The following is a 12,745-nucleotide window of genomic DNA, read 5'->3' as shown; positions in this document are numbered from 1 at the left end:
CTGACCAACTGACAAATGCAGACTGTGGCATCTCCCTCGTACACTTCCTACGTGTGCAGAGATCAGACTGGCAGACTTGCATCTTCAATATACACATTCCCAATGAATGGACATTCCCTCACCCGGCCATTTCTACTGTCCTTCCTTTCTATTCAGAAAGTTTGATTAATGTTTGAGGCTTCAACAGAAATAAATGATTCTGTCTTTATTTATATTATTTTGACAGAAACAACGCCGATATGGGAGACGACAGGTAATAAAACAATCTTTGAGAATATATTGATCTTCCTTAAAAATATATAATATCTTTACATTAAAATTCTAGATTTCAAATTTCAAGTATTGGTCAAGATGCTAGAATTAGATGTTCCCGGATGGAAAGGGAAGTCAATAAGGAATTTGGAGGATGTTCACACGCAATGGCCGTTAATGTAGCCGATGAATATTCATTGTCAGCTCAAAGTATGACTAGCCACGTTAGACACATATTGCTTAGAAATGAAGTAACGTGGCAACAAAAATTGGGAGAGAAACAGAAATAAATTATTGTTTATCTTAAAATATCTTTTCTCACTGAAGCTTATCCATTTCCTTATTGTTCATAGCTGTACCATGTGGAGGTTATCTTTACGAATCTTATGGATCTCTGGTCAGTCCTGCTTATCCATCCTCCTATCCAAATAATGCCAACTGCATTTGGTACATTCGAGTGAACAGCAACCAAAAAATAAATCTGCAGTTTACTGATTTCAAGTAAGTGAAAATTGTTTTTCATTTCATAGTGTAAGCAGAGACAAGACATTTGCTGTCAATTGGCTGTTGCTGATGGATTAATTCAAATTATCTTAATATGTTACTGGGATTAGTATTAAAGTTTATCTTATTTCATTTCATTTATTGAGATAGACTGCCAAGTATGCTCTTCCGTTCCTTAGACACACGGTGCCCAGTAATCCCCCCGAGTTAGACCTCACGGGGTCAAATTACAATGGCCAATTAACCTCCCAGCCCATATGTCCTTGGACGGTGGGAGGAAATTGGAACACCCAGACTAAACCGATGTGGACAGGAGGAGACTATACAAACTCCTCCAGGCAACGTCGGGAATTGAACATGTGTTGCTGGTGCTGCAAAACGTTCTACGTCACTTTTTGAAAATAAGAAATGATTTTAATGTGATAATCGAAAGCAATTAATTTTCTTTTGTCTGCAGAATTTCGCCATAGAGTTATCAGTAGAGAAACGTACTTACAACTTTATGTCTAAATTCTGCAGAAGTGAAGAAATGAAATGTGGCAACAAGAAATCTGGCTCTGTGGCGCAGCATGTCCATGTCAGCCATTCTGCCCATCTCTACCTAACCACTTGCCCACATTCAGTTGGGACCCTTCTATGCCTTCACTGACCTGTATTTATCAGCTTATGATTTGGAGCACTGCCTGTGAAATTGGTGGAAACTGAGTCAATGTGGGCTTTTAGAAGGAAACTGCAGAGTTATGCAGAAAAAGATAAAATGCAGGGACGTGGGACAGAGAGGTAGATTGAAACGAAAATAATTGGTCAACAGATAATTTAGAAATAAACGTCAGATACAGATTCACATTTATTTACCACATGTAAATGAAAATATGCAGTGAAGTGCATCATTTGTGTTAACAACCAGCACTCCCAAGGATGAACTGGGCACTGCCCACAAGTGTAACAACACATTCCAGTGCAACGTAGAATCACCATAATATTAAGCTGAACAACACATGTAACAGCAACACCAAAGGTTAACACCAACAAAACAAGGAACCAGTCTCCTGGGTCATAACAATTGTATGCTTTCACAAATTCCAAGAGATATCTCACAGGTATTTGATTTTTAAGTCAGGAATACCTTAATTTTAACCTGACAACTGAGCACTGGCTACTACTGAAATGCAAAAGAATGCCTGAGAATATTCTTTGGGTTTCCAATTGCTGAATTGTACTTTTCACTGTTGCATTCTGCTGCCCGTCTGAAGTTCCCACAAACCCACTGCTAAAGACACAGAAGTTTTCAGCATTAAATTTACGAAGTGAAATCTGTTAGCATGGATGGAGTAAACTGGAATGAGGCATATTCAGTACGTAATGATGCCAATTAAGCTGAATTTAGAGCAGATAATTGATTAAAACCCTATGCAAAATGATCCCATGTTGGAAGGAAGCAGCCTCTGTTAAAGGCTAGAGTTAACATCCAGGTGGATATTTGAGTGTGTGGCCATGGATGTGTAAAGTTAGGCAAGTAATTGTATGGGTAAAGTTTTCAGATTATATTGTAAATTGAGGCAAAGGTAAAGAAAACCTGAACGTGTTAGGCAGCCAAGAGTTGCTCAATATTGTAATTGTAATTAAGTTATTAGTGTCCTATGCACCAAGGTTCAGTGCACGTTCTCCATACAGATCAATTCATCACCTCAGTATATCAAGGTGTTAGAAGGGAAATATAACAAAGGAATTCAGAATATAGTGTTATAGTTGCAAGAAAGTGCAATGAGGGCAGACAATAAGGTGCAAGGCTAGGAAGAGCTAGATTATGAGGTCAAGAGTTTTATTTTACAAGAGGTCCATTCAATTCTGTTGTATCAGCAAAATAGAAGCTCTCCTTGAGCCTGATGGTAGGTGCTTTCTGGCATTTGTATCTTCTGCCCAAAGCAAGGGGGGGAGGTTAAACAGTGTGTCCCATGTGGGAGGGGTATTGATAATGCTGACTGCTTTACCAAGACAGCAAGAAGTGTAGACAGCATGCATGGAGGGGAGGCTAGTTTCATAATGTGCTGAGCTGCGTCCATAGCTATTTTCACATGTTCTATGTTGAGTTCCTCTAATGGCTCCCACTCTCGATTATTGTCAAAGATATATTTATCATCATTTGACCTTTTATGTTAAGAAATAAATAAAAGGCAATTTCAGTGAAATTTATCATCATACTGTGATTATTCTCTTGACAGTCTGGAAGCTAATTCAGGTTGCACATATGATTACGTTGCAATCTACGACGGGCCATCAACAAATGATCCTTTACTTGCAAGGATCTGTAGTCAACCAAGTGAAACTTATACATCATTGTACAACAGTATGACAATTTATTTTCGAACGGATGGCAGTGTAACACAACAAGGTTTCTCTGCAAACTATCATTCTCTGCCGATCAACGATGGTGAGCTTTGTGAAATTGTTCCTCAAAAAATTAATTTTTCATTATTTAAAATGCAAAATCAAATTACAGGTTTAAATTGCTTTAAAGGGCTCTTTCTTTGTGAACATCTACACGTTTGAAAATTACTGCTTAGCTCTTCCAAACACATTCATGAACCTGAGAAAGTGCATATTGTACGTCAGGAAGTTGTGTGGTTCACATGCATGTAAGGCAGAAAGAACAGGTGGATACAGGGTTTATTTTCAGTGATGGCAATTGACATCTTTCTTCAAAAAAAGTTATGATTTATGACTGGGTCCATTTATCCATTTAAAAGAGGTTATGTATGAGTTCAACAAATAAATGTTATCATTTGTGACTCTTAAACGTTTGTGGAAACTTAATAATGAAAACACTAAATTTAAAAAACCAACAAAATTTATCTATATAAATCAATAGCACAATTCAGAAGATACAGTGATCCAATGATCTTTTCTGAAATCAAAGTTGAGAGCAGATCGTTGGATAAAAATGATTGGATTCATCCAATGATTAATCATTTAAATATTTTCTACAAGAAGCCTCTTTAAGTCCAAAACTTATGGAGACAGTTGACTTTTCAGTCTGAGACCCACTCAGCACAACAAGGGGGAAGAAGCCAGAATGAAAGTGGTGGAGCAGAGGAATACAAGCAGGCAGTGATAGGAGAGACCAGGTGAGGGAGACGCCCCTCATCGATGCTGCCTGACATGCTGAGATTCTCCAGATTTTATTTATTTAGAGATACAGTGCAGAATAGGCCCTTCTGGCCCTTCGAGCTGCTCAGCCCTAAAATCCCCTCATTAACAAAGAAAACCGTCAAACACCCAATGTGCAGAGATCAACAAATTGTGCAAACAATACAAGTAACCAAATGACATTCAGAACTGAAGATCGCAAAATTGAGTTCACAATCACAGAGTCAGTCATGACTGTAGAAAATGCAGTCCCTTTCCTCAAGTTAATTGAGATGAAATATTACATTTTACAATATTACCCTTCAGCTGGTCAAATTCAAGGTGCCACCTGTAATTAGTAGTGAATCACTAGTGCACGATGACATTGCCAGGGGAGCCATGGAAGAGTGGAAACAAACTATTGAAAGGATGGTGTTGGTCCACTTTCCCAACGTTCCCACGTCATGATCTTTAGAAACACCATTTTCAAATTGCATCTGTGGACATTCAGTCCATGCTAATTTCCTGTACTCCTTCCCTTTTCGGGACATAACAAGCAGACAGCTAGCACTAGAGAAAAGAGAGGTAGTTGTTAATTTTGTGCAAAGACAAATAAAGTCTATTTTACATGTGAAATAATAACACTTACCTTGCACTGACCTGACAGTGAGAGCTGCTGACTACCACAAACACATCAATAATTATTATAAATTATGATTGCAATCAAGTATTACGAGCACATCAATTATTAGATACAGCATTCACAGCTAAGGAGATGAACTGACCAACTGACAAATGCAGACTGTGGCATCTCCCTCTTACACTTCCTACGTGTGCAGAGATCAGACTGGCAGACTTGCATCTTCAATATACACATTCCCAATGAATGGACATTCCCTCACCCGGCCATTTCTACTGTCCTTCCTTTCTATTCAGAAAGTTTGATTAATGTTTGAGGCTTCAACAGAAATAAATGATTCTGTCTTTATTTATATTATTTTGACAGAAACAACGCCGATATGGGAGACGACAGGTAATAAAACAATCTTTGAGAATATATTGATCCTCATTAAAAATATATAATATCTTTACATCAAAATTCTAGATTTCAAATTTCAAGTATTGGTCAAGATGCTAGAATTAGATGTTCCCGGATGGAAAGGGAAGTCAATAAGGAGTTTGGAGGATGTTCACACGCAATGGCCGTTAATGTAGCCGATGAATATTCATTGTCAGCTCAAAGTATGACTAGCCACGTTAGACACATATTGCTTAGAAATGAAGTAACGTAGCAACAAAAATTGGGAGAGAAACAGAAATAAATTATTGTTTATCTTAAAATATCTTTTCTCACTGAAGCTTATCCATTTCCTTATTGTTCATAGCTGTACCATGTGGAGGTTATCTTTACGAATCTTATGGATCTCTGGTCAGTCCTGCTTATCCATCCTCCTATCCAAATAATGCCAACTGCATTTGGTACATTCGAGTGAACAGCAACCAAAAAATAAATCTGCAGTTTACTGATTTCAAGTAAGTGAAAATTGTTTTTCATTTCATAGTGTAAGCAGAGACAAGACATTTGCTGTCAATTGGCTGTTGCTGATGGATTAATTCAAATTATCTTAATATGTTACTGGGATTAGTATTAAAGTTTATCTTATTTAATTTAATTTATTGAGATAGACTGCCAAGTATGCTCTTCCGTTCCTTAGACCCACGGTGCCCAGTAATCCCCCCGAGTTAGACCTCACGGGGTCAAATTACAATGGCCAATTAACCTCCCAGCCCATATGTCCTTGGATGGTGGGAGGAAATTGGAACACCCAGACTAAACCGATGTGGACAGGAGGAGACTATACAAACTCCTCCAGGCAACATCGGGAATTGAACTTGTGTTGCTGGTGCTGCAAAACGTTCTACATCACTTTTTGAAAATAAGAAATGATTTTAATGTGATAATCGAAAGCAATTAATTTTCTTTTGTCTGCAGAATTTCGCCATAGAGTTATCAGTAGAGAAACGTACTTACAACTTTATGTCTAAATTCTGCAGAAGTGAAGAAATTAAATGTGGCAACAAGAAATCTGGCTCTGTGGCGCAGCATGTCCATGTCAGCCATTCTGCCCATCTCTACCTAACCACTTACCCACATTCAGTTGGGACCCTTCTATGCCTTCACTGACCTGTATTTATCAGCTTATGATTTGGAGCACTGCCTGTGAAATTGGTGGAAACTGAGTCAATGTGGGCTTTTAGAAGGAAACTGCAGAGTTATGCAGAAAAAGATAAAATGCAGGGACGTGGGACAGAGAGGTAGATTGAAACGAAAATAATTGGTCAACAGATAATTTAGAAATAAACGTCAGATACAGATTCACATTTATTTACCACATGTAAATGAAAATATGCAGTGAAATGCATCATTTGTGTTAACAACCAGCACTCCCAAGGATGAACTGGGCACTGCCCACAAGTGTAACAACACATTCCAGTGCAACGTAGAATCACCATAATATTAAGCTGAACAACACATGTAACAGCAACACCAAAGGTTAACACCAACAAAACAAGGAACCAGTCTCCTGGGTCATAACAATTGTATGCTTTCACAAATTCCAAGAGATATCTCACAGGTATTTGATTTTTAAGTCAGGAATACCTTAATTTTAACCTGACAACTGAGCACTGGCTACTACTGAAATGCAAAAGAATGCCTGAGAATATTCTTTGGGTTTCCAATTGCTGAATTGTACTTTTCACTGTTGCATTCTGCTGCCCGTCTGAAGTTCCCACAAACCCACTGCTAAAGACACAGAAGTTTTCAGCATTAAATTTACGAAGTGAAATCTGTTAGCATGGATGGAGTAAACTGGAATGAGGCATATTCAGTACGTAATGATGCCAATTAAGCTGAATTTAGAGCAGATAATTGATTAAAACCCTATGCAAAATGATCCCATGTTGGAAGGAAGCAGCCTCTGTTAAAGGCTAGAGTTAACATCCAGGTGGATATTTGAGTGTGTGGCCATGGATGTGTAAAGTTAGGCAAGTAATTGTATGGGTAAAGTTTTCAGATTATATTGTAAATTGAGGCAAAGGTAAAGAAAACCTGAACGTGTTAGGCAGCCAAGAGTTGCTCAATATTGTAATTGTAATTAAGTTATTAGTGTCCTATGCACCAAGGTTCAGTGCACGTTCTCCATACAGATCAATTCATCACCTCAGTATATCAAGGTGTTAGAAGGGAAATATAACAAAGGAATTCAGAATATAGTGTTATAGTTGCAAGAAAGTGCAATGAGGGCAGACAATAAGGTGCAAGGCTAGGAAGAGCTAGATTATGAGGTCAAGAGTTTTATTTTACAAGAGGTCCATTCAATTCTGTTGTATCAGCAAAATAGAAGCTCTCCTTGAGCCTGATGGTAGGTGCTTTCTGGCATTTGTATCTTCTGCCCAAAGCAAGGGGGGGAGGTTAAACAGTGTGTCCCGTGTGGGAGGGGTATTGATAATGCTGACTGCTTTACCAAGACAGCAAGAAGTGTAGACAGCATGCATGGAGGGGAGGCTAGTTTCATAATGTGCTGAGCTGCGTCCATAGCTATTTTCACATGTTCTATGTTGAGTTCCTCTAATGGCTCCCACTCTCGATTATTGTCAAAGATATATTTATCATCATTTGACCTTTTATGTTAAGAAATAAATAAAAGGCAATTTCAGTGAAATTTATCATCATACTGTGATTATTCTCTTGACAGTCTGGAAGCTAATTCAGGTTGCACATATGATTACGTTGCAATCTACGACGGGCCATCAACAAATGATCCTTTACTTGCAAGGATCTGTAGTCAACCAAGTGAAACTTATACATCATTGTACAACAGTATGACAATTTATTTTCGAACGGATGGCAGTGTAACACAACAAGGTTTCTCTGCAAACTATCATTCTCTGCCGATCAACGATGGTGAGCTTTGTGAAATTGTTCCTCAAAAAATTAATTTTTCATTATTTAAAATGCAAAATCAAATTACAGGTTTAAATTGCTTTAAAGGGCTCTTTCTTTGTGAACATCTACACGTTTGAAAATTACTGCTTAGCTCTTCCAAACACATTCATGAACCTGAGAAAGTGCATATTGTACGTCAGGAAGTTGTGTGGTTCACATGCATGTAAGGCAGAAAGAACAGGTGGATACAGGGTTTAATTTCAGTGATGGCAATTGACATCTTTCTTCAAAAAAGTTATGATTTATGACTGGGTCCATTTATCCATTTAAAAGAGGTTATGTATGAGTTCAACAAATAAATGTTATCATTTGTGACTCTTAAACGTTTGTGGAAACTTAATAATGAAAACACTAAATTTAAAAAACCAACAAAATTTATCTATATAAATCAATAGCACAATTCAGAAGATACAGTGATCCAATGATCTTTTCTGAAATCAAAGTTGAGAGCAGATCATTGGATAAAAATGATTGGATTCATCCAATGATTAATCATTTAAATATTTTCTACAAGAAGCCTCTTTAAGTCCAAAACTTATGGAGACAGTTGACTTTTCAGTCTGAGACCCACTCAGCACAACAAGGGGGAAGAAGCCAGAATGAAAGTGGTGGAGCAGAGGAATACAAGCAGGCAGTGATAGGAGAGACCAGGTGAGGGAGACGCCCCCCATCGATGCTGCCTGACATGCTGAGATTCTCCAGATTTTATTTATTTAGAGATACAGTGCAGAATAGGCCCTTCTGGCCCTTCGAGCTGCTCAGCCCTAAAATCCCCTCATTAACAAAGAAGACCGTCAAACACCCAATGTGCAGAGATCAACAAATCGTGCAAACAATACAAACAAACAAATGACATTCAGAACGGCCGTTCGCAAAATTGAGTTCACAATCACAGAGTCAGTCATGACTGTAGAAAATGCAGTCACTTTCCTCATGGAAATTGAGATGAAATATTACATTTTACAATATTACCCTTCAGCTGGTCAAATTCAAGGTGCCACCTGTAATTAGTAGTGAATCACTAGTGCACGATGACATTGCCAGGGGAGCCATGGAAGAGTGGAAACAAACTATTGAAAGGATGGTGTTGGTCCACTTTCCCAATGTTCCCACGTCATGATCTTTAGAAACACCATTTTCAAGTTGCATCTGTGGACATTCAGTCCATGCTAATTTCCTGTACTCCTTCCCTTTTCGGGACATAACAAGCAGACAGCTAGCACTAGAGAAAAGAGAGGTAGTTGTTAATTTTGTGCAAAGACAAATAAAGTCCATTTTACATGTGAAATAATAACACTTACCTTGCACTGTACCTGACAGTGAGAGCTGCTGACTACCACAAACACATCAATAATTATTATAAATTATGATTGCAATCAAGTATTACGAGCACGTCAATTATTAGATACAGCGTTCACAGCTAAGGAGATGAACTGACCAACTGACAAATGCAGACTGTGGCATCTCCCTCGTACACTTCCTACGTGTGCAGAGATCAGACTGGCAGACTTGCATCTTCAATATACACATTCCCAATGAATGGACATTCCCTCACCCGGCCATTTCTACTGTCCTTCCTTTCTATTCAGAAAGTTTGATTAATGTTTGAGGCTTCAACAGAAATAAATGATTCTGTCTTTATTTATATTATTTTGACAGAAACAACGCCGATATGGGAGACGACAGGTAATAAAACAATCTTTGAGAATATATTGATCTTCCTTAAAAATATATAATATCTTTACATTAAAATTCTAGATTTCAAATTTCAAGTATTGGTCAAGATGCTAGAATTAGATGTTCCCGGATGGAAAGGGAAGTCAATAAGGAATTTGGAGGATGTTCACACGCAATGGCCGTTAATGTAGCCGATGAATATTCATTGTCAGCTCAAAGTATGACTAGCCACGTTAGACACATATTGCTTAGAAATGAAGTAACGTGGCAACAAAAATTGGGAGAGAAACAGAAATAAATTATTGTTTATCTTAAAATATCTTTTCTCACTGAAGCTTATCCATTTCCTTATTGTTCATAGCTGTACCATGTGGAGGTTATCTTTACGAATCTTATGGATCTCTGGTCAGTCCTGCTTATCCATCCTCCTATCCAAATAATGCCAACTGCATTTGGTACATTCGAGTGAACAGCAACCAAAAAATAAATCTGCAGTTTACTGATTTCAAGTAAGTGAAAATTGTTTTTCATTTCATAGTGTAAGCAGAGACAAGACATTTGCTGTCAATTGGCTGTTGCTGATGGATTAATTCAAATTATCTTAATATGTTACTGGGATTAGTATTAAAGTTTATCTTATTTCATTTCATTTATTGAGATAGACTGCCAAGTATGCTCTTCCGTTCCTTAGACACACGGTGCCCAGTAATCCCCCCGAGTTAGACCTCACGGGGTCAAATTACAATGGCCAATTAACCTCCCAGCCCATATGTCCTTGGACGGTGGGAGGAAATTGGAACACCCAGACTAAACCGATGTGGACAGGAGGAGACTATACAAACTCCTCCAGGCAACGTCGGGAATTGAACATGTGTTGCTGGTGCTGCAAAACGTTCTACGTCACTTTTTGAAAATAAGAAATGATTTTAATGTGATAATCGAAAGCAATTAATTTTCTTTTGTCTGCAGAATTTCGCCATAGAGTTATCAGTAGAGAAACGTACTTACAACTTTATGTCTAAATTCTGCAGAAGTGAAGAAATGAAATGTGGCAACAAGAAATCTGGCTCTGTGGCGCAGCATGTCCATGTCAGCCATTCTGCCCATCTCTACCTAACCACTTGCCCACATTCAGTTGGGACCCTTCTATGCCTTCACTGACCTGTATTTATCAGCTTATGATTTGGAGCACTGCCTGTGAAATTGGTGGAAACTGAGTCAATGTGGGCTTTTAGAAGGAAACTGCAGAGTTATGCAGAAAAAGATAAAATGCAGGGACGTGGGACAGAGAGGTAGATTGAAACGAAAATAATTGGTCAACAGATAATTTAGAAATAAACGTCAGATACAGATTCACATTTATTTACCACATGTAAATGAAAATATGCAGTGAAGTGCATCATTTGTGTTAACAACCAGCACTCCCAAGGATGAACTGGGCACTGCCCACAAGTGTAACAACACATTCCAGTGCAACGTAGAATCACCATAATATTAAGCTGAACAACACATGTAACAGCAACACCAAAGGTTAACACCAACAAAACAAGGAACCAGTCTCCTGGGTCATAACAATTGTATGCTTTCACAAATTCCAAGAGATATCTCACAGGTATTTGATTTTTAAGTCAGGAATACCTTAATTTTAACCTGACAACTGAGCACTGGCTACTACTGAAATGCAAAAGAATGCCTGAGAATATTCTTTGGGTTTCCAATTGCTGAATTGTACTTTTCACTGTTGCATTCTGCTGCCCGTCTGAAGTTCCCACAAACCCACTGCTAAAGACACAGAAGTTTTCAGCATTAAATTTACGAAGTGAAATCTGTTAGCATGGATGGAGTAAACTGGAATGAGGCATATTCAGTACGTAATGATGCCAATTAAGCTGAATTTAGAGCAGATAATTGATTAAAACCCTATGCAAAATGATCCCATGTTGGAAGGAAGCAGCCTCTGTTAAAGGCTAGAGTTAACATCCAGGTGGATATTTGAGTGTGTGGCCATGGATGTGTAAAGTTAGGCAAGTAATTGTATGGGTAAAGTTTTCAGATTATATTGTAAATTGAGGCAAAGGTAAAGAAAACCTGAACGTGTTAGGCAGCCAAGAGTTGCTCAATATTGTAATTGTAATTAAGTTATTAGTGTCCTATGCACCAAGGTTCAGTGCACGTTCTCCATACAGATCAATTCATCACCTCAGTATATCAAGGTGTTAGAAGGGAAATATAACAAAGGAATTCAGAATATAGTGTTATAGTTGCAAGAAAGTGCAATGAGGGCAGACAATAAGGTGCAAGGCTAGGAAGAGCTAGATTATGAGGTCAAGAGTTTTATTTTACAAGAGGTCCATTCAATTCTGTTGTATCAGCAAAATAGAAGCTCTCCTTGAGCCTGATGGTAGGTGCTTTCTGGCATTTGTATCTTCTGCCCAAAGCAAGGGGGGGAGGTTAAACAGTGTGTCCCGTGTGGGAGGGGTATTGATAATGCTGACTGCTTTACCAAGACAGCAAGAAGTGTAGACAGCATGCATGGAGGGGAGGCTAGTTTCATAATGTGCTGAGCTGCGTCCATAGCTATTTTCACATGTTCTATGTTGAGTTCCTCTAATGGCTCCCACTCTCGATTATTGTCAAAGATATATTTATCATCATTTGACCTTTTATGTTAAGAAATAAATAAAAGGCAATTTCAGTGAAATTTATCATCATACTGTGATTATTCTCTTGACAGTCTGGAAGCTAATTCAGGTTGCACATATGATTACGTTGCAATCTACGACGGGCCATCAACAAATGATCCTTTACTTGCAAGGATCTGTAGTCAACCAAGTGAAACTTATACATCATTGTACAACAGTATGACAATTTATTTTCGAACGGATGGCAGTGTAACACAACAAGGTTTCTCTGCAAACTATCATTCTCTGCCGATCAACGATGGTGAGCTTTGTGAAATTGTTCCTCAAAAAATTAATTTTTCATTATTTAAAATGCAAAATCAAATTACAGGTTTAAATTGCTTTAAAGGGCTCTTTCTTTGTGAACATCTACACGTTTGAAAATTACTGCTTAGCTCTTCCAAACACATTCATGAACCTGAGAAAGTGCATATTGTACGTCAAGAAGTTGTGTGGTTCACATGCATGTAAGGCAGAAAGAACAGGTGGATACAGG

General features: G+C 38.1%; 1 protein-coding gene across 1 annotated transcript in view; it reads left to right on the top strand.

Moving 5' to 3' along the window:
• LOC140715048 (scavenger receptor cysteine-rich domain-containing protein DMBT1-like) overlaps window positions 1-12,745 on the top strand; it is a 79,046-nt gene that overhangs the window by 9,093 nt on the left and 57,208 nt on the right. The window contains exons 7-15 of the mRNA XM_073026776.1: window positions 227-253; window positions 606-753; window positions 2,979-3,187; window positions 4,889-4,915; window positions 5,268-5,415; window positions 7,641-7,849; window positions 9,551-9,577; window positions 9,930-10,077; window positions 12,303-12,511. Coding sequence (XP_072882877.1) covers window positions 227-253; window positions 606-753; window positions 2,979-3,187; window positions 4,889-4,915; window positions 5,268-5,415; window positions 7,641-7,849; window positions 9,551-9,577; window positions 9,930-10,077; window positions 12,303-12,511 — 1,152 coding nt within the window. The remainder of the gene's footprint in view (window positions 1-226; window positions 254-605; window positions 754-2,978; window positions 3,188-4,888; window positions 4,916-5,267; window positions 5,416-7,640; window positions 7,850-9,550; window positions 9,578-9,929; window positions 10,078-12,302; window positions 12,512-12,745) is intronic.

This window comes from Hemitrygon akajei, chromosome 23, assembly GCF_048418815.1.
Source record: "Hemitrygon akajei chromosome 23, sHemAka1.3, whole genome shotgun sequence".
In the NCBI taxonomy this organism is placed as follows: Eukaryota; Metazoa; Chordata; class Chondrichthyes; order Myliobatiformes; family Dasyatidae; genus Hemitrygon; species Hemitrygon akajei.
This window is presented reverse-complemented; position numbering and strand designations above follow the sequence as displayed.